Source organism: Puma concolor, chromosome E2, assembly GCF_028749965.1.
Source record: "Puma concolor isolate L17-30 chromosome E2, mPumCon1.1.hap2, whole genome shotgun sequence".
In the NCBI taxonomy this organism is placed as follows: domain Eukaryota; kingdom Metazoa; phylum Chordata; class Mammalia; order Carnivora; family Felidae; genus Puma; species Puma concolor.
The window spans coordinates 19,462,700-19,485,055 of NC_141681.1; the positions used below are offsets into that span (position 1 = coordinate 19,462,700).

The 22,356-nt window shown below is 40.3% G+C and overlaps 1 protein-coding gene across 3 annotated transcripts in view; it reads right to left on the reverse strand.

Annotated features, from left to right (window-relative positions):
• Window positions 1-22,356, reverse strand: part of CTCF (CCCTC-binding factor) — a 47,464-nt gene that overhangs the window by 15,397 nt on the left and 9,711 nt on the right. For all 3 annotated transcript variants that reach the window (XM_086689171.1, XM_086689172.1, XM_086689170.1), the window contains 3 exons: window positions 4,607-5,396; window positions 4,074-4,244; window positions 166-299 (listed from right to left, as the gene is read on the reverse strand). In XM_086689171.1, coding sequence (XP_086545297.1) covers window positions 166-299; window positions 4,074-4,244; window positions 4,607-5,387 — 1,086 coding nt within the window. In that variant the 5' untranslated portion in view covers window positions 5,388-5,396. The remainder of the gene's footprint in view (window positions 1-165; window positions 300-4,073; window positions 4,245-4,606; window positions 5,397-22,356) is intronic.

Consider the following 22,356-nt stretch of genomic DNA (forward strand, 5'->3'; position numbering starts at 1 on the left):
CACACTCATGACAGTTTTTTTGTTTTTGGTGCCGGGGAAAGGGAGTGGGAGTGTTAATAATCTGGTAAGATTTTCTATCTCATCTTAAGTCAGTTTGGTTAGTTTTTATCCTTATACTAGAATCATGGTCTTAAGACAGGAACCAACAAGGAGCTGAACACTTACTTCTACACTGGCGTAATCGCACATGGAACACTTAAATGGCTTCTCATGGGTGTGTTTATAACGACGATGCCGCACCAATTCTCCACTAGTCACAAAGGCCATGTCACAGTCTGGGCACTTGTGAGGACGAGTACCTAGGGAAAGTAATTTATAAAAGGAAGACAAGATCAAGGGCACAATTAATGACAGTTCAACATGTGACACAAAACTGCATGATGTTGAACTCTGGTCATCTCAACAATCTTGTACCAGCCTGAGAGTAGCTCCAAAAGCTATGGGAGGGCCTGGTTGACTTTCTAACAGTAACCCCAGAATACTGGAAACATGTGCCAAACATTTAGTTTCTCTTAATTACCCATGTGAGTGATTCTTTTGAATACAAATTCTTTTTTATCCCTAGTTTATAAATTCTGATCACTATGGATCAAAAGTTAATAAAAACACAAGTCTGCTTCAACTCTTGGTGTAAAAAAAAAAAAAAAATACAGAACATCTTTTAAACTTCAATGCTGTGGGGAGCCAGGGTGGCTCGGTCAGTTGAGTGTCTGACTTTGGCTCAGGTCATGATCTCACGGTTAGTGAGTTTGAGCCCCGCGTCATGCTCTGTGCTGACAGCTTGGATTCTGTGTCTCCATCTCTCTCTGTCCCACCCCCTCTTGTGCTCGGTCCCTCAAAAATAAACATTAGAAAATTAAATAAATAAACTTCAATGTTCTGTCAAGTACAGGCCACAGAATTAATAGTTACTTGACCCAAGCAAGATTCCTTTGCACATCAAATCTTACTATATTGTGACTATACACAGGGCCAAAGGGCTGTGCATATTGATACTTTTTTCTTAAAAAACAAAATACCTCACATATGTAATAGCTTGTTTTCTATATAAATTTGTTTTGACAAATCTAGAAATTTATCAAAGGCTTTAAAAAGTAGTACTGCCACGGGGCGCCTGGGTGGCGCAGTCGGTTAAGCGTCCGACTTCAGCCAGGTCACGATCTCGCGGTCCGTGAGTTCGAGCCCCGCATCAGGCTCTGGGCTGATGGCTCGGAGCCTGGAGCCTGTTTCCGATTCTGTGTCTCCCTCTCTCTCTGCCCCTCCCCCGTTCATGCTCTGTCTCTCTCTGTCCCAAAAATAAATAAACGTTGAAAAAAAAAAATTTAAAAAGTAGTACTGCCTTTTATGTGATTTAAATAGATCATTTATTTATTTTTTAGAAGGCTCTATGCCCAACATGGGGCTTGAACTCACAACCCAAGACCAAGAGTAACATGCTCTACTGACTGAGCCAGCCTGACACCCCTGAACAGATCACTTTCCAACATCCAATGTCTAATACTATGTGATCTGAATGTCAATTCGTAGAATATTTAAACATTTTTACAAACTAATAAATACATTTTTTTCTTTTTTCCTTTTACTGAAGGAAACTTACATTTCTTAATTTTTTAATGTTTATTTCTGAGAGAGAGAGAGAGAGAGAGAGAGAGAGAGAGAGAGGGAGAGAGAGAAGGCATGTGTGCACATGAGCCGGGGGGGTGGGGTGGGGGGTGGGGGAAGAATCCCAAGCAGGCTCCACGCTGTCAGCACAGAGCCTGACGTGGGACTTGACCTCATGAACTGTGAGATCATGATCTGAGCTGAAGTCAAGTTAGATGCTTAACTGACTGAGCCACCGAGGTGCCCCTTACTTTTTTTTTTTTAAGGAAGACTCTTACTGTTTTTAATATGTTCTCACATAGTAGACCCATAACATAACTGAATGATTACTTTAATGGATCTTTTGTAGTCACTTTATATTCTAAATATAGCATTGGAAATATGCCCAGGTAATAATGACAATAAAGAGATAAGCTGACAGCAGAAAACAGTGCTGTTTTCATAAACCACTACTCAAAAACTAGGAACCATTTGTAATTATGCACTGCAGGTAAGGGTGACAACAAGGTAACCCCAAACACCAAAACTAAAGGAAGACTTCCCCTGAGAGTGGTATTAAGAAGAATTACAATGCAAAGAATAGGACTACCCACCTGCAGAAATGATTCTGAGATTGAGAGAACCCACAAGAGGAAGTGTGATTAAAGTATGACAGTAATGAAAAATTCCAAGAAATTCCAATGAATGTTCACGTGCTCAGTTTGCTTCTTTAGTACCACTAAGGATGTAGGAGTGAAGGATAGAGTTCTCTCTATGAAAAATATAGTCTGGCAGCACAGATAGGTAAGTAAAACAACAATTAATGAGAGAAGGAAAGCAGGATCCATTTCTCTTAGGACAAAGTGAATTGAAAACCAAGAATTTCTAATGTTTACCTAGTACTATCTAGGTGACAGAAAGAGGCCTGCTACTGGTAGACACAGCATGGCAATTAGGGAAGAAGTAGACACTGCTGTGCAACAGAGATTTTCATTGAGTTGCACCACCTGGCTGCTTATGTCCCTATGCTCAGGGTCCATGCTCACCAAGTCACCCGTCAATTGCTACATCATCTCAATATAGGTAAGAGTGTCCCCTAGAAAGCAATACAACTGCATCCAGAAAATGAAAAGGTGTATTCCTCACTGTAAACTGATTTTCTGATCTGCATCTGACCGCTGAGGGTTTGATTAGTATGAATTAGTGCTGCTAAATTAGCTCTGAGCACCAGACAGACCACACTCTTATTTTCAAAGCTGAGGACTAGACCATGACACACACAGTCTACATCAAGCATTCCCATTTTAGGAGGTCCTATTATGAGGCCATATACTTTTATCTAGTCATATGCACTTTCGTAGTGTCTTCAAACTACTAAATACATCATATCATCAAGTGTCTGAGTAGAAAGCAGGGACAGTGAAAAGTGACCAGGTCATATTAGCAAAACATATACTAATGCACAGCATACTGCTTACAGGGCAAACTCAACTTGATCATGCTCAACAAACAACCAGTACATCAATCAAAAACAAGAGCCATATTTGGTGGAGAATCTGGAGAGGAAATCTACTCTGCATGAAGAACTGTGTGAGAGAAGTTTCTATTAGCACTTGCAGCCAAATGCCAAAACGGAAAGAGCAAAAAGCCCAGAAAAGACCCTAAGAGAGCTCCAGCACACTGTTCCTCCAACTTTAATGATGCCTGGAACCTAACCATAGCCAACACAAAGCTAATATTAGAATACTAAAGTATATATGGAGCACAAATGAAGAAATGTTTGGATTGCTAGAATAATGCCTTTAACTTTCCATTCTGCAATTCTGAATTACTTACCTTTGTTGGCGAAACAACCAGAAACCATGGTTTTTACCAAGACAGGATTTTGTTGCTATTTCTAATGTTTGTCCTTATAGTGCCTGGCAATTGTTGCCTGGGAATTTTCAGGGTCATTCTTTGTCACTGATGTTAAAACCTTAGCAATGCAATGGTGAGGTTCTTCAGGAAATTCTACAGATTAACTACCACTGATCAGCTTTTCTGGATCACTATCCTTATATAATTTGGATTATTTTCCACTAAATTTTCTTTACATTTGCCTATAAATTCATCTGCTTATAATAAATCAGGATTACAAAACAGCATAAGAAATGGGGCGCCTGCGTGGCTCAGTCGGTTGAGTGTCCAACTTCGGCTCAGGTCATATCTCATGGCTCATGAGTTCAAGCCCTGCGTCGGGCTCTCCGCTGACAGCTCAGAGCCTAGAGCCTAGAGCCTGCTTTGGATTCTGTGTCTCCCTCCCTCTCTGCTCCTCTCCCACTCATGCTCTCTCTCTCTCTCTCTCTCAAAAATAAACATTTAAAACAAACAAACCAGCATAAGAAAGAACAAAAGTTGTTCTTTAACTTCCCACTGGAACCAGTTTGGATGATACTTAAAACCCAAGTTTTAAACTTTGCTATGCTGTAGCCCCCAACATTCATATCCAGCACCTGTGTGTGTGTTAAGGTGATTCCTCAGGAGGGTGACTGTTCTGAATGCCCTGCCACAGAGATGGCACTTGTGTGGTCTCTCATCAGTGTGACTTTTCATGTGACGATCCAAATTTGAACGCCGCGGACATGTGTAACTGCAAAGCTCACACTGGAATGTCTTCTTTACACCTATATGCAAAATAAAACACTTACTTGTTCCAGGGTTTCAAAGTGTTAAGTTTAACCCTAATGTTAAATTTCTACAAATAAATTTCATTAGCCTTTTTAAACTAAATCCAATTTAAGTCATATTAAATCAGAATTATTTCATGCCACTAATAGATTTACTTCTTTGTCTTCTTCAGGACTTAAAAAGTACTCAATTTGGAAAAACCTCTTTTAGACTGGCTAAAAGGATTGGTACCCACCTCATGATCTTAAAAAAAAAAAAAAAAAAGTCCATTTACTTTAAAATAATTTGCGTACACGGCGTTATATATGCTTTATCCCAAAATGACTTTATGAGAGTTTAATGGATAAACTAATTTTACCTTTCTTTTTAATTTTTGTTGGTTTTGGAGGCTTCATGTTACCAACCACTTTCTCTGCATTAACCTCTGATAGCAGACCCTCCTGCTGCTCTTCCTCAAAATCGTAGACAGACACATCCACATCTTTGCCCTCCTCTGTGTAACGCAGTTTACTCTTTTTGGTTTTCTTTGTTTTTTTGGCTGGCGGCTGATAATCTGGGTCTTTTTGCCAACTAGGATCTTCTTGAGGTGGAAGTTCCCCTTGCTCTAGCGTCTCCACCTCTCCATTGGCCCCTACTTTCACCACTTGAAACCCTTCAGGCAAAGGTAAGGTGTGACATATCATGGGTTCGCTTTCTGCAAGACCCTCTTTAGACACTTCATTCTCATAAGCCCCCTGAAGTTCTTCTACTGAAGTGGTAGCAACAGGTACAGTCACAGGAACAGGTACTTGGACAAGCTGAAGCTCTCCTATGTTTATGGGCTGTTCCTCCATATTTACAACCTGTAAGGTTATGATCTGGGTATCGTCCACAGCAGCCTCTGCTTCTGGAGCGACTGTACCCTCCATTACTTCAGTCTTCATCTGAAGAAGGGTAGGATCCAACTGTTCCATCATTACCATCTGCACACTGTTATTGACATCCTGGACCACCTCACCCCCATCAGTCTGGTTCTGGGGTAGGTGGCAAGTATCTTCTTCCTGGCCACCTTCCCGGCGTCGCTGGTAAGTCTTTCTTTCCTTTCCTTTAATGAAAGTTTCAGACTCTTCCACAATGGCTTCAACCGCCTCACCTTCCATTTCCCCTTCCTTTAGTAAGGGAGAACACAGGTTGTTATTTATTTATTTCACAGATTGTCATTTAAAGTAAAATTTGTCCAAATGAAAATAAATACATTTTAAAACAAAATGACCCTTGGCAAGTGAATTAGGAAATCAACAGTTGTTAATATGACAAAAAGACAAAACAGATATTATGTGCCTCCTGATGGAAGAACAACATATATATGAAGCAGTCTTGTTAATAAACAAAACAAAAAAAATCCAAAACTAATCAAGCCTCTAGATCCAACCACCAATTAACAGGAAATTGGTGACAGAGTATGTTAAATTACACTACAGGGATGAATCAGTGAAATCCAGACTGAAGGAAACTGCAGGATTAACCACCCAGTTTCTTCTGCAAATAAATCACCAACACAAAAAATAGGAAGGATAGAGGAAGAATCTACACCTCAGTGGTTCTGGACTTAGGGTGACTTTGCCCTCAGGGGACATCTGGCAAGGCCTGGTGACATTTCTGGTTGTCACTACTGGGTGGGTATGCTACTAGCATCTAGGGGTAGAGGCCAGAGGTGCTACTAAATGTTCTGTTATGCGCAGGTTCAGTCCTCTACAATGAAGAATTATTGGTTCACAAACGTCAATAGTGCTGAGGTTGAGAAACCCTGATAGACGTTAAGAGATTTAAGAAAACACAGCAATCCAAAAACAAACAAACAAAAAGAAAACACAAAAACCCAACAGTCAATCACAACATATGGATCTTCTCTGGATCCTGATTCCTGATTCCAACCAACAAATGATTTAAAAAAATATGACATGAGACAATTAGATTTAACTCTGGGTGTTTTTTTTTCCAACTCTGGGTATTTGATGATACTAAAGAATTATTAACTAGTTTACATCTTATACATTTCCTGTATCTATTAATAAAAACACTGGCAGAGGGCCTTGCTATTTTTAGCTAAATTCTACCTTAGAAAATATTCCATGTCATAGTGTTTTCTCACTGTTTTTTTGGAGCCAGAATCAGACCTTGGATCCACACTCCTATGGTCCTGACCGTCCACACAACACTACCTCCTGTGTCATACCATCAACTTGACATTCATTGTACCTCTCTCCTCTGTAAGACCACAAATTCCTTGAGGACAGGGACCATGTATAACAAGTAGTTTTTACTCTTTAGCACTATGCCTAGGTTGGTAAGTACTCAACTGTTAACTGAACATTAAAAAAAAAAAAAAAAAAAAAAAAAAAAAAAAAGGTGGGGGTAGCCTGGGTGGCTCAGTCGGGGTAAGCGTCCGACTTCAGCTCAGGTCATGATCTTATGGTCCCTGAGTTCAAGCCCCATGTTGGGCTCTGTGCTGGCAGCTCAGAGCCTGGAGCCTGTTTCGGATTCTGTGTCTCCCTCTCTCTCTGCCCCTCCCCTGCTCATGCTCTGTCTCTCAAAAAATGAATAAACGTTAAAAAAAAATTTTTTTAATGGAAAAAAAATCAGCTAATTCATAGTTTCTGGCTCTTAAGTCTTGTGAATACTCAAAGTACCCAGATACCTAAGAGTAAAATGGGTCTGAACAACCATCCAATTCATAACAATAATCCAACTTAACAAAACCCACATATATAAGCTTAATTCAAAATTAAAGTGTTTTGTATTCTTGCCCTAGTCTCACAAAAAGCTTTTGCTACTTCTATTACAGACACATTTTTCCAATTCTCTGTCTGGGTACCTTAACACTGTACCCATGCTGGCAGTCAGGACCACCTGTAAGGCAATACAAACACTACAGGAGAATGGGTAAGGCTTGGTCCTGCATTCAAGGAGTTACTACCTATTTTTATTTATTTTTTAAAGTTTACCTATTTAAGTAATGTCTACAACCCAATGTGGGGCTCGAATTCACAAATGTGGAGATTAACAGTCACATGTCCTTCCACCTGAGCCAGCCATGCCAGGCACCTCTTCAGGTTCTCCTGGACTCCACACAATCAGAATTTGCAACTTAATAGATCTCCAAGTGGTTTCATATCCTAAAGTTTGAGAAGCACTATTTATACCATCGCTATTCACAGATATTTTAAGAGAGAATTTTCAGGTCAATAATGTCCCAAAATTAGTACCCCAACAAGGATGGGATAATTCTAAATGCTGGCATTAGGGAACAGAGAAAAGGCCCATCTACCTTGGCACCATTCTTGGGAAAAATACCAAAGTACAAAGAACAAAAAATTCATAAGCCATAAATGCTAATTCTGACCCTGTCAGAGGTTCATCACATAACTCCAGGCTATTTAGAGATCTTTAATGGTAAAACTAGTGGAAGGAAAACATTTAATGTCTAAGTTCTGTTGGGTTGTGAAGCACACAACAATCTGAAGAACACAGAAAAATCCATCCCCTCTCTGCCTTGAATTTGAGAACTTTTAAATATAAATAACTTGTAAAAAACTTGCTTGTAAATAACTAATTCTAACCTAAAAGAAATCACTGGAATTATAAACCAAGTAGAAGAAGAAGTGGTAGAAAGGAGTACAAATTGAAACCAATTGTGTTGCCAGGGAGCTGAGCTGACAAGAGTATTCTCTCACTGTGAAAAAAACACATGGCATAAGGTTCCTGAACATGGGCCTCTACTCAGGGTACTAAAGCAGCAGCTTGTTTTTACAGAGAAAAATCAGGCACAAAGTAGCAAGGTATTAGCCTCTCCCAAATACTGCTTAGAAAACTCAATGCATCCCCTCAAGCACTTTATCTAATATTCTCCATGAGAAAGGAGTCTCTCCTTTGAATCAATAACTAACCTAATAGGCTGGACCAGGTCTCTCTTCCCACTCCGAAAGGACTGTGCTCTGCTAGCTGTTGTCACCCCTTTGACAGTTCTGATCCATTTCTTCTCTTCCTCCAGGGATTCGGCTCTGCTTCTACTCAGTTTCTCTTAGCCACACAACACACAGAGAACAAACTTACACTTACCCAACTCCCCAATTTTCTGCCTCTTTGCTTGAGTCAGCCATGCTTTCTAGGTTTTATCAAACCTTTCTGAGGACACCACCACTAGAAAGGGGTTTACATTTATTTCCAGAACACATTTTTTAAAGATTATCAAAGTATAGTAGCTTATTTAGAGAAATCTGAAAAAGGAAGCACCTAAAGATTTTTTTAAAGTTATCGATAGGATGCCTGGCTGGTTCAGTTGGTGGAGCGTGTGACTCTTGATCTTGGGGTTAGGGGTTCAAGCCCCATGTTGGGTACAGAGATCACTTAAAAAACAGAATCTTTAGGGGCACTTGAGTAGCTCAGTCAGTTGAGCATCCAACTTGATTCTGGCTCAGGTCATGATCCCAGGGTCACGGGAATGAGCACCGTGTCAGGCTCCGCACAGAGTGTGAAACCTGCTTAAGATTCTCTCTCTCTCCCTTTACCCCTCTCCCCAACTCACGCTCGCTCTCTAAAAAAAAGTTAAATAAATACAAGATAAAAAAATAAAATAAAATCTTAAAAACAGTTACTCACAATTCCTTTACCTAATCACCTACCATTTTGGTATGGTTTTTTTCATTGTTTTTCCCCTTATGGATATTTATACATAGATGACATTGTATTATACATATAGTGTGCACACATTTTTATACGGCTTTGCTCTATCTTCAGAACCTTTCCTTACTAAAAAGGACTCCACTCCCTCTTTAGCTTTCTATAATCCCCTTTACTTGGTCCACAAGCACCAGAGCAACCAACCCAAAGGCCTTCCCCTTACCTTCAATCTCAGTTTCTCTGGCATCTGACGGAATGAAACTTGTATTCCTCCTTCATAAACCTCTTTTCTCCCTTGGTTCTGTCTTTCCTAGGTCTCTCTCTTCCTTTGTCTCTGAGAGCTACTCCACCTACCCTCTGAGCATATCAAGGCTCTGTTCTTTTCTCTGTAGCCACTCTATTCGTCAGCCTTTTTACTTCAGCTGTCTCCACAGAGGTCTTTCAAACCCACATCTGCAATTCTCTAATTTTTTCACTGCCTACGAGAGCTCTCGCCCAGTGATGCTTGGCTATCACCTTCAATTCGATGGCACTTGAGAAGGAATAAGGAAACCTGTACTCCAGTCCCTAATGCATCACTAACCGAAAGAGGAGCTTACAAAGTGGGTTAGTCTTCTGAAGAACTTGTCTTCTGAACTTACAAAGTGGGTTAGTCTTCTGAAGACATTTTGTATTCTCTGTCATCTTCATGACAAAGTAAAGCTTAGGGACATTTATTTTATTTTAAACAGTAACTTTTGGTGTATGTATTTATTTAATTTTTAAAGTACACTCTACTCCCAACGTGGGGCTTGAACTCATGACCTTGAGATCAAAAGTTGTATGCTCTACTGACCGAGCCAGCCAGGCACCCCAGGAACATTTCTTAAACATCATTCGACCAACTTGTGGGTAGAGGGTGGGGCAAGAGGAGGTTCCCTCAGACTGGCAGGGTGATTCTGGCACCTGTGAGTGTTGGGGTTGGCAGAGAGGAAAACTGGCACCTGAGCACGTCCCTGCTCTTGATGACTGGGTGAGTGGGAGGATGTGGAAGCCTAGCCTCTAACAGAGGCCCCTGAGGTCTGGCCATGCTCCTAACTAACCACCAGCCTGGCCTGCATCCTTGGGAGCCTACTGGATCAGCCCTCGCCCTCTTGCCTCAGTGTCTTCTCTACCTGCTCTATGTTGCTCAAATCTTTCCCATCTGAAAACTTCCTTTAACCCACTTGACAATTTAGCACCTGACATTTCTGTATTCCTTCCATGGTCAACCCCACACTGTCTCTTTTCTCTTCCATGCCTTGGTTCACCAGTCTGGTTTGTTCCTCAATTCTCTACTGAACTGCTCTAAGCCTAGCAATGGCCCTTAATTGGCAAATCCAAAGGAGACTTTTCTGTCCTTATCTGACTTGACCCCTCAGTGGAATTCAGCATTCTATTCTAGGCTTTATCCCAGATTTATGCCAGACCATCAGAAAAAAAGCTGTGTATATTTGGGTCACATGGTCTTATCCCTACAGAACTGCTTTCACCAAGTTTTGTTTTGGCATTATGCCCTTGGCTTATACTAAAGGATACGTGGCAGAAATTTTCAAGTTACACACTTGGAAAGGTCTTCTTCAATTAAGGATTTTTTTTCTTTCATTGTTGAGACCTATGTTACAGGATCATGAGTTACCATTTTTTTTAGTTGGGCCACACCTTGTTCAACTTTTTTCCTCTCAAGCTATATAATAATAACTTCCTATTCTAAGTTGTATTTTCTAGGGTTTTGACTTTGTATCATTTATCATTTATATTTTCTGTACACTTCGTCAAATTGTAGAATAAGATGGGCTTTAAACGAGGGGCACATGGGTGGCTCAGGTGGTTAAGCATCTGACTCGATTTCAGCTCAGGTCATAATCTCTCGGTTCCTGAGTTTGAGACCTATGTCAGACTCTGCACTGATAGCATGGAGCCTGCTTGAGATTCTCTCTCCCTCTGTCTGCCCCCCCCATCCCCGCTCATGCACGCTCTCTCTCAAAAATAAATAAACTTAAAACTTACAACTGTATATATGTAGATGTGTGTGTATACATATGTAACAGAAAACACAAGAATATAGAAATATAGGGAGTCTTACCATTCTGAAAATATATCAAAATAGAAATAACTTCAACTAAAAATGTGCAAACCTATTTGAAGGTTATAAAAATCTTCCAAGAGGCAAAACAAACAAAACCAAAAACCAAAACAAAACAAAAAACCCCAAAGAAACAAAAAAAACCCCTTGGTTCTAAGAAGCATAAAAGACCTCACTGAACAGGGACACTACTGTCTATATCCATGATCAGAAAAGCCAAACATCATAAAGCTGTTAATTCTTTCTACTTTATATAAAGTCATTTTCAAAGTGTCTGAAAAATAAACAATGATAGCAATAAAATTTCCAAAAAAATGAAGGCAACCTTCTATTTCCAAATATTGACATATTATAAAGTCACAATAATTAATGTTATGTATACTATCACTATCACAACCAATCAATTTAAACAGAAGAGAGGATTGGGGCACCTAGGTGGCTCAGTCGGTTAAGTGTCCAACTTTAGCTCAGGTAATGATCTCATGGCTTGTGAGTTCAAGCCCCGCATTGGGCTCTGTGCTGACAGCTCAGGGCCTGGAGCCTGCTTCAGATTTTTTGTCTCCTTCACTCTCTGCCCCACCCCTGCTCACGCTCTCTCTCTCAAAAATAAATAAATATTAAAAAAAATTTTAAACAGAAGAATCCAGAAACAAACCCTAGAATATAAAAAGTTGTCATTTTAAAAATTAGTGGGGAGAAGAGGATTACTTCATAAAAGGTACGAAAAAGCTATTAAACTATTTGGAAAATATTGAGCTATATGTTTTTTTAATTTTTAAAAAATGTTTATTTTGAGAGAGTATGCGCACGCGTGCACACGGGGGAGGGGCAGAAAGAAAAGGGAAACACAAAATCCAAAGCAGGCTCCAGGCTCTGAGCTGTCAACACAGAGCCCCATGCAGGGCTCGAACTCATGAACTGTGAGAGCATGACCTGACAGCTAAAGTCAGATGCTTAACTGACTGAGCCCCCAAGGTCCCCTTGAGTTATATTTTTAATCCATCTGGAATATAATGTCATTGTAAGAGTTAAGGAGACATTAACTGCCCCCCCCCACACACTTAAAAGCCCTCACCTTGAAAAAAGATATAGGTGAATAGCCTTCTGACCCATGAGGAAGGCTTTGTGCTTAGACACAGAAATAATAGGAGACACCAGAGTAAGATTACTGAAATTTTAACAACCTTAAAGTAAAAAATTTCTTATGACAAAACACTGAACAAAATTAAAAAGAAAACAGTCAACAAGAAAATTGTTTGCAGCAAATGTGACAAAGGACTAACATCCTTATCGTATGATTGTAAAATGTGTAAGAAAAAGATGAACACCAAAAGAAAAAAGCTGGGCAAAGGACACAAATACATGACTCAAAGAAATACAAATGGCAGATGAAAAAAAAAAGAAACCAAACCTCAACACTAAAACAAAAAAGGAAATTTAAAATAATGCGACAGCATGCTACCTCTATTAAACTGCTACAACTGTCTTAAAGCAAGGTGCTTTGAAATTAGCAAGGTAAATGGTGATATGAATCAAGAATTTTTAAAATATTCAAATTGTGGGGGTGCCTGGGTGGCTCAGATGGCTTAGGCATCTGACTCTTGATTTCAGCTCAGGTCATGATCTCAAGGTCCTGAGATCGAGCCCCATGTTGCACTAGGCATGCCTGCTTAAGGTTCTTTCTCTCGCTCCCTCCCCCACTGGCATGTGCGCATGCTCTGTCTCAAAAAAGTAACTACACTTCATTTTATACCCAAATAATCAGAGATGAACATCAAGATTTCAAGGATATTATTAATCAAAGTGAATAGTTATAAACAACTCTAATACATCCGGAGGGGAGTAATTAAAACTTGGTAAATGATATATCCACCAAGTGGAATACTATACAGACATTAAAAATCATGTTTCAATATAACACTTAACATGAGGGAAATGCTCATTCCATATTTAAAAAGGACACGGATGGGGCGGGGGGAGGGAGTGTCAGAAGAAGCAGAATAAAATAATTAAGAGCTCAGGTCCTTCAGCCAGAAAACTTCATTCCAATTCTGGTTCTTTTACTTAACTAGCAGTTGATATGGAGTGAGAGATACTACCCTTCTGTGCCTCGGTTTCCTTTTGTCCAAAAAGGGACAATAATAGCCCTATGAAGGGTCATCCACTTCATAGGCTGTCATAAAGATGAAACAGAACAATGTACACACACAGCCTGGGTCCTGTGCTCCTCTGTATCCTCCACCCCAAAGGGTAATGAATACATGTTAGCTGAACAAATATATAACCTCCCAGTTTCCTAGAATTCTAATCACAGACCTTACATAAATGTTCCCCACTAAAATGTCTGATAAACTACTGAATTTCTGTAGAATGAAGGTAGCAACCAATGGACAAAACCTGGAGACTGACCAACTCTAGGAAACAAACAGAAAAAGAGCCAAAAAGGAACACAACAAGCCTCCCAGGCTGGTGTCCCTCATTAGGTGTGTCCAGCATATTCCTGCCCGATGAAATCTTCCTTTCTGAAATTTGGTGCAAAAACTCACTGTGGTTGAGGTTTACCGCATCAACTCCAAACTCTTCCCCCATTTATTTCTTTGAGAGAGAGAGAGAGAGAGAGAGAGAGAGACAGACAGTGAGCGCGCGCGCGCGCGCACATGAGTGGGGGAGGGGCAGAGAGCGAGGGAGACACAGAATCTGAAGCAAACTCCAGGCTCTGAGCTGTCCGCACAAAGCCTGAAGCGGGGCTTGAACCCACTAACTGTGGGATCATGACCTAAGCCAAAATCGGATGCTTAACCAACTGAGCCACCCAGGTGCCCTTCTCCCTGCTTTTTAAAAGCAATCTCTGTGCCCAATGTGCAGCTCGAACTCAAGACCCTGACATCAAGAGGTGCATGCTCTACTGACTGAGCCGACCAGGTTGCCCTCAATTCCAAACCTTTTAGCTTGGCTCCCAGAAGTTTGTTCCCATCGTTTCCACCCACTCAACCTCACCTCCTGGGCATCTTCTAAATAACTGCTTACTGTCTTGTACCCTCCCAGCTCAAGTGATCCCCTAAATCACATCTTCTCAAGTGCAAACTGACTTCATGTTTGTTTGGTTTTCACTGTAGTATACTTTTCTATGTCTATGTCTTTACCTCAAATAGACTATTAGCTTGTTGAGGGGAGGAACTATAACTATGCCTTTTACTTCTGTATCCCCTACAGCAATAAATACAAAACAGTATTAGGTAAACAGCAGACACTCAATGTCAATGTTACTGTCACATGAAACATATAAATGGTTCCTGCACACAAGAGCAGGAAAGGAATAAGGAAAAACAAAATATCATATGCTAAGTGAAAGCTTAATTATGTGAATTTATTTCCTTTATTTTATTTTTTAAATTTTATTTATTTTGAGAGAGAGAGAGAGAGGGAGGGAGAGAGAGAGAATATCCCAAGATCCCAAGCAGGCTCTGTGCTGTCAGCACAGAATCCAATGCAGGGTTCAAACCCATGAACTGAGATCATGACCTGAGCTGAAACCAAGAGTCAGACGCTTAACCACCTAGATGCTCCATGAATTTGTTTCCTTTATTGCTATGTTTGCGTCAATAAAAAGTCCTAACGACACAATTATAGGTTAGAGTAAAACAATCCTGCCACATAAAAATAAAGGATAGGGGCACCTGGCCGGCTCAGTCAGCAGAGCATGAGTCGTGAGCTCAAGCCCTATGCTGGGCACGGAGCTTTGATAGATACATGGATAGATAAAAATGCACTCGTGTCATATACTGTGTGTGCTCAATAAATATGTTCTATGTGAAAAAAAATTTTTTAAAAAGGCTAACTGTGACTGCACTAATTTTGAGGACAGTAAAATTTAGTAACTTACCACCTAGATTATATGGTTGTACAGTCAATGTGTCAGGTACTTCCCAAAGGAAATCAACCAAAATAACCTTCCACACTCACCAATGCAAAGTTCAGTCCTTTGGAGAGTTCAGTTATTATAAAACATACACACAAGGGGTGTCTGGGTGGCTCAGTTGGTTAAGCATCTGGCTTCAGCTCAGGTCATGATGTCACGGTTTATGGGTTCAAGCCCTCCATCAGGCTCTGTGCTGACAGCTCAGAGCCTGGAGCCTGCTTCGGATTCTGTGTCTCCCCTACTCTCTACCCCTCCCTCACTCACACTCTGGTCTCTCTCTCTCTCAAAACTAAATAAAAAACATTAAAAAAAATACACTAAGAATACATGCACACTAAGAATAAGACAGTGGAGAAGAATGATTTCTAGTAGTCTATTTTCTTTTTTCTTTAAATGTTTATTTATTTTTGAAAGAGAGAGACCAAGTGGGGAAAGGGTAGAGACAGAGAGAGAGGGCCAGAGAATCTGAAGTGAGCTCCATACTAACAGCAGAGAGCCTGACGCAAAGCTCGAAATCAGGAACCGTGAGATCATGACCCGAGCCAAAGTCAGAAGTTTAACTGACTGAACCACCCAGGCACCCCTATTTATTTTTTAAAGATTATTTGTTTGGAGACAGTGGGGAGGGGCAGAGAGACAGGGAGAGACAGAATCTCAAGTAGGCTCCATACTGTCAGCACAGAGCCCAACATGGGGCTCGAACCCACGAACCATGAGATTATGACCTGAGCCGAAATCAACAGTCAGACACTTAACCGATTGAGCCACCCAGGTGCCCCTAGTAGTCTATTTCATAAACAAAGCTACCACATCTTTTTAGTTTTTTTTTTTTTTAACGCTTATTCATTTTTTTTTAGAGAGACAGAATGGGGGAGGGGCAGTAAGAGAAAGAAAGACACACACACACACACACACAATCGGAAGCAGAAGCAGGCTCTAGGCTCTGAGCTGTCAGCACAGAGCCTGACGTGGGGCTCCAACTCACGAACCATGAGATCATAACCTGAGCCGAAGTCAGACACTTAACCAACTGAGCCACCCAGATGCCCCAAAGCTACCACAACTTTTTAATATATACTGTCCTTTACAAGGGAAAACTGACTGCTAAAAACCCCTTATTTCCTGGAGCACATTTGAAGACTATCTATACACCCTTCGCAAGAAATAATAATCCCAAGTTCCCATGATTATAAGAATACAGTAAATAATATATGCAACATACAAAACACGTGTATAATCGACTAGGTTATCAGTGAGGCTTCTGTTCAACAGTAGGCTGTTGGTAGTTAAGTTCCTTGGAAGTTAAAAGTTATACTCGGATATTCAAGTTGGAGGTTGGGAGATTGGGGGGCGCTGAAGTCCCTAACTCCATGTTGTTCAAGGGTCCACTGTAACATGATGGGTGCCGTAACAGGGGTTAACATGCTTCCTACCAGCCTGACACAAAGGATGGTTTAAGTGGGTAACAGATGGGTCCAAGAAGAGGAACTGCTAAAGCTGGATCCTAAAGGATGAGATGAAACTTGACAGGCAAACTACAGTAGAGAGGAACTCTAAAAGAGGAAATTTTATGGGGGAAGAAACTTATGTATGGAATTAGACAAATTTTCTGCAAAAAATTCAACATAACTGAGTGGAACTATACTAAATAATCTCAAATTTATTACTGTGACCTGGTTTCAGAGGCCATGTTGTAGTTCCTCAGTAAGGGTAGCCTGTTTATTTCACTTACTGAATATTTACCCAACAAAACAGAAGACAAAGTTTATCTGAGAGTCAACATTCTAGTGCCATTGTACTGATTGAAGGGTTGCCTCCCAAGCACATGCTGTCCCTCTCTGCTTTCTATAGCCTGAAAGATACTTTTGCTAGCATACAACAACTTAATGCTTCACTTCTCCTCATGCTCCCAAGGATGACTATGTCAGGAACCACCAGATCTCTCTTTGTTCTGCTCCAGGCCCAAATACCTAAAAGCAGCTCAGAGTTACACTCTCTTTGGAGCAGTCCTACAGTCTTTCGTTGCTGGGAATATGAGAAAGGTAGGATCTATGGCAAGTCTATTACTGTGAATAAATAAGTATGTTATAAAAAGAAATTAGTTATGCACACACAGTATAGAATTTAAACAACATCTAACAGGCACATCTATGGATTTTGGTGCACATTCTACCTGAGCAGTAATTCCCAAACCTGGATGGTATCAGGATCACCTGATAAACTTTTTAATACATAGATCCCGGAGATTCTGATTCAGTAGGCCTAGGGTGGAAGAGACCTTATTCCAAAAGGTCCCCAGGTGATTCTGATATAAAATCTCTGTTGACCTTGGTTTGGAAGTGACTGACCTAGAATACAATACTTATCTACCCTAAATACAGGTCTACATAAATCCAAGCTACTCAAATACCACTATTTTCTACTATGAGAATTTTTGGTTCATTCTTTAGAACAAAGAATTGTTTTGTTTATTTATTTAAATAAAATGTATAAAGCCTACCTCAAAACTAGTATGATGTCCATATAAACAATGGAAATGTATCACCCAAGATGGAAATCCTAATGTTTTACCTCTACCATGGGTACCATCAATACCAAAATATCTCTCTAGATGGTATGGACAAGCTCAACACATGACAGAAGGAAAAAGTAAAAAGAGAAGTGGAAAAACACGGTAAGACTGAACTCATGGTTTTGCAGTGTGTTTCAGTGACCATGTGGCCAACGTTTGAGTGTTTCTGTAACCCAGTACTCACTCATGAAGGCTACTTAGAACAAAGATAATTTTTATTTGATAAACAGGGTCTTATATAGGGTCAATATTAAATCAGAAGCCAACAGCTTAAATTCAACAATGCATACCTATACCAAAGGCATAATAATGATAATAAATGGCAATAGGAGATCTCTGAACAAAGATCAAGTAATACTTGTATTTAAAAAAAAAAAAAAGACAGGGGCATCTGGGTGGCTAAGTCAGTTAAGTGTCTAACTTTGGCTCAGGTCATTATCTCATGGTTTGTGAGTTTGAGCCCCACACTGCGCTTTCTGCTGTCAATGCAGAGCCCGCTTTGGATCCTCTGTCCCTCCCTCTCTCTCCCCCCTCCAGCTTGTTCTCTTTCTCAGAATAAATAAAAATAAACTTAAAAAAAAAAAAAAAAGAGTAAGATATCCTTAGTGAGTAAATAGTATAATAGCATGAAATATGGAAAATAGTTAAAGTGCTATTCAATAGATAGAACAAAAGAAATCTGAAAAACCACAAAGGATACATATGTATAGGAATACAGACATACAGAAGTTCAAACAAAAACAAAATGTTACTCTAAACTAATATTAATCATGGAAACAAATAATTTGTCAACTTGATTGCTCCTTAAAAATACGGAAACAGGGGCGCCTGGGTGGCGCAGTCGGTTAAGCGTCCGACTTCAGCCAGGTCACGATCTCGCGGTCCGTGAGTTTGAGCCCCGGGTCGGGCTCTGGGCTGATGGCTCAGAGCCTGGAGCCTGTTTCCGATTCTGTGTCTCCCTCTCTCTCTGCCCCTCTCCCATTCATGCTCTGTCTCTCTCTGTCCCAAAAATAAATAAACGTTGAAAAAAAAAAAAATTAAAAAAAAAAATACGGAAACAAATACAGGAAAGAAGGAAATCTAGGCAATAGGTTAACCAAGAAATGGGGGAGGAGGATTACACATTTATGAATACCCAAAAGACATGACAAAGAGAGAAGGAGCAAAGACCTTGTCTAACAAGTGGTCAGGAAAAAAAAAATTATAAATAAAATTTACCTCAAAGAGGTAACCAAGTCACTATATTTTAGTCTCAATATACATTCACAACAAAAAATTTTGTGAGAGAGAGAGAGAGACAGACCAAGTGAGCGCACGTGCATGTGTGTCCAGGGGAGAGGGGCAAAGAGAGACAGAGAATCCCAAGCAAGATCCATGCTCAGTGTGAGCCCAACATGAAGCTCAATCCCACGGCCCTGGGATCATCACCTGAGCCGAAATCAAATATTCTATTTTTTTTTCGTTTTTTTAATTTAATTTAATTTTTTTATTTTTATTTTTGAGACAGAGAGAGACAGAGCATGAACAGGGGAGGGGCAGAGAGAGAGGGAGACACAGAATCCGAAGCAGGCACCAGGCTCTGAGCCATCAGCCCAGAGCCCGACGCGGGGCTTGAGCTCACGGACCGAGAGATCGTGACGTGAGCCGAAGTCGGACGCTTAACCGACTGAGCCACCCAGGCGCCCCAGAAATCAAATATTCTAATAGGAGTGGAAAGATAAAGATACAAATAAAACAGGGACGCCTGGATGGCTCAGTCAGTTAAGTGACCATACTCTTGATCTCAGATCACGATCTCATGGAGATCGAGCCCTAAGTTGGGCTGTGCACTGGCAGCAAGGAGCCTGCTTGGGAATCTCCCTCTTCCGCTCCTCTCCTGCACACACTCTCTCTCAAAATAAATAAACACTAAAAAAAAAAAAAAAAAAAAAAGGAAGACACATGGAGCACCTAGGTGGCTCAGTTGGTTAAGTGACTGACTCCTGGTTTCAGATCAGGTCATGATCTTGCAGTTCTTGGGCTTGAGCCCCACACTGAAAACAATTAGGGTACCCTCTATTATTATACAATAGTTATATATCATACCTCTGGGAATGTAAAATATCTTTTATCTGCTTTATATGATAATGACCATGCTACGCCAGAGTTTTGTTGTATCAGAATTTATAAAGAAATAAGAAGTAGTGGTCTGAAACAATTTAGAACTTTCAGTGGTCCAACTAGACAATACTAAAACTACGTACTAACCAACCCTGGCCTCAAACCATGGTCTGTTTTTACCACAGGGAAACTATTGAAGGACTCTGAAAAGGTTCTGAGTTAGAAGAGATAAATAAGCTCAAAATCTGAACAGTGGTGGTACTAGACCTTTAACTTTAGCGACAGCCAGAGCCTAATAACGCACTGTTTACATGGACAACCTTTAAAGTTGGTGACCAAAAAAAATAAATAAATAAAATCTGACAAATACATACTGAAAACCTAATGTGTGCCAGTGCACAGGTATACTATACTCAAGTGCAGTAATGATGTATAGTTTTCATGCTGTTTTTCTATAGATATACACTGATATATATTTCTGTCAAAAGAGATCTAAAAAAATGAATACATATAGGGGAGTCTGGGTGGCTCAATCGGTTAGGCATCCAACTTCAGCTTGGGTCATGATCTCACAGTTTTTGAGTTAGAGACCCACATCGGGTTCTGTGCTGACAGCTCAGAGCCTGGAGCCTGCTGTGGATTCTGTGTCTCTGTCTCTCTCTGCCCCTCCCCTGCTTGTGCTCTGTCTCTCTCTCAAAAAGAAATAAACAAAAAAAAATTTAGTGACTATATACCAAATAATTAGCTACAGAACCAAATGCAGCAGGATATTCTGTGAAACCCATAAACTATTCAGAGCCAGTATGGGGAAGAATAAAAAAGGCAGATGCATTTGTCCTACACATATGACCTCAGGTATATCACTTTGCTTCTTAGGTTTCTTATCTGTAAAATGAGGGGATTGCCAGATGACTTAACATTTCCTCTGGCTTTAACATTCTACACATTTTTTTAGGTTATTAGTTAAATTCATCCCTGTAGGTAAGAAGGGAACAAGTATCCCCACTTCCCAGCTATAGAAATCAGATGGCAGTTTTAACTGCATCCATCAAGGCTGTACAAAAGGATGGAGCAAAAGGTAACTTCCTAGCTTTGCAGTCCACTTGTCTGTAACCAAGAATTAAGCAGAAGTCTCTAAAATCTATTTAGATTAAGATGGCTAAGGCAAACCGCTCTACTGAGTAGCATTTATATCTGAAGTCGATGAAATTTGATGAGGTATCTCTGTGTCAGGTGAAAACACCACAAACGTTAGACACAAACCTACCAGACTGGTTCTTTCATCCCTCCATTAGGATATGTTTTTTATACTAGACAGTCTGCTCAAAGTGAAGGTACAATCACTATTTGTGTAACTCCCCACACACTCCTTGCACACAGAGTATCAAGACATCTGCTTTTCAAAAGCCCTCCCAATCTAGGACATTTTAGGATTCTGTTGCCACCTTTCTTGTTGGGGAAACTACTGTATCATCTACCCTCCTACAAAATAAGACACTCTATTTCTTTAATTTTAGTGTGAAAAATGCTTAAAGCCATAGTTATATACTTGATAGGATACTATTTAGCCATTAGCTAAGATGAACACTTACCTAGAAGTCATTACATTGGCAAATATCTACTACTGAGAACAGTTCAGAATGAAAACAGGACTTTAAATAGTTATTACAGACATCTCAAAATCTATGTACAATTTGGCTCTTACTCAACGTCGACTTACTCTTATATTACAAATAATTCAAACAATGGGGATGAGGGGGGATAAAGTATTAGAAACAAAAAGCTAGGGTTAAAAAGACACTGGTGTCCAAAGGAACAGGTTACAAAACTTAACATCCAGCAATAAGAAAGTACATTCTTAGTAATTTAAAGTAACACAGGGTATCTAATGGGAAAATGTGCATAACATACAACATGAAGGAAGATTACAAAAGAGGATGCAGAACAGGATTCCAACTTTTCCAACTTAGTTTTTTATTTTCTTTTAAGTTTATTTATTTTAAGAGAGAGAGAAAGAGAATTCAGGGGAGGGGCAGAGAGAGAATCCCCAGCAGGCTCCGCACTGTCAGCACAGAGCCCGATGCAGGGCTCAAACTCACGAACCGCGAGATCATGACCCGAGATGAAGTCAGACACTTAACTGACTGAACCAACCGGGGGCCCCCCAACTTACCACCCATTTTTCACACATTGGCCAGATTTCTAAAATGGTATTTCATGGGGTGCTTGGGTGGCTCAGTTGGTTAAGCATCTGACTTCAGCTCAGGTCATGATCTCGCAGTCCGTGAGTTTGAGCCCCATGTCCAGCTCTGTGCTGATAGCTCAGAGCCTGCAGACTGTTTCAGATTCTGTGTCTCCCTCTCTCTCTGCCCCTCCCCCATTCACATTTTGTCTGGCTCTCAAACATGAATAAACGTTAAAAAAATTTTTTTAAACAAAATGGAAATTCATTATCAGCAAGGAGACTTCCCTTCTGAAACCTCCCATGGGAAAACTTGTAAGCTCAAAACTAAACTCTTTCACCTGGCCTACAGGGTCCTTTAGGGCCCTATCAGCAGATCTGCATCTAGCCTCATACACTCTGCTCTAATCATATTAAACTGCTTTTAGTAGCCAGAACATTTTAGGCTTCTCTCCTCCTGCCTCTGGACCTTTGTACATGCCATTCCCTCTTCTAGGAATATATAAACAATTAAACTCCTACAAAGTCATTGTATAAATACACTAGTACAAGTGCCCAAAGACGTGTAGGCA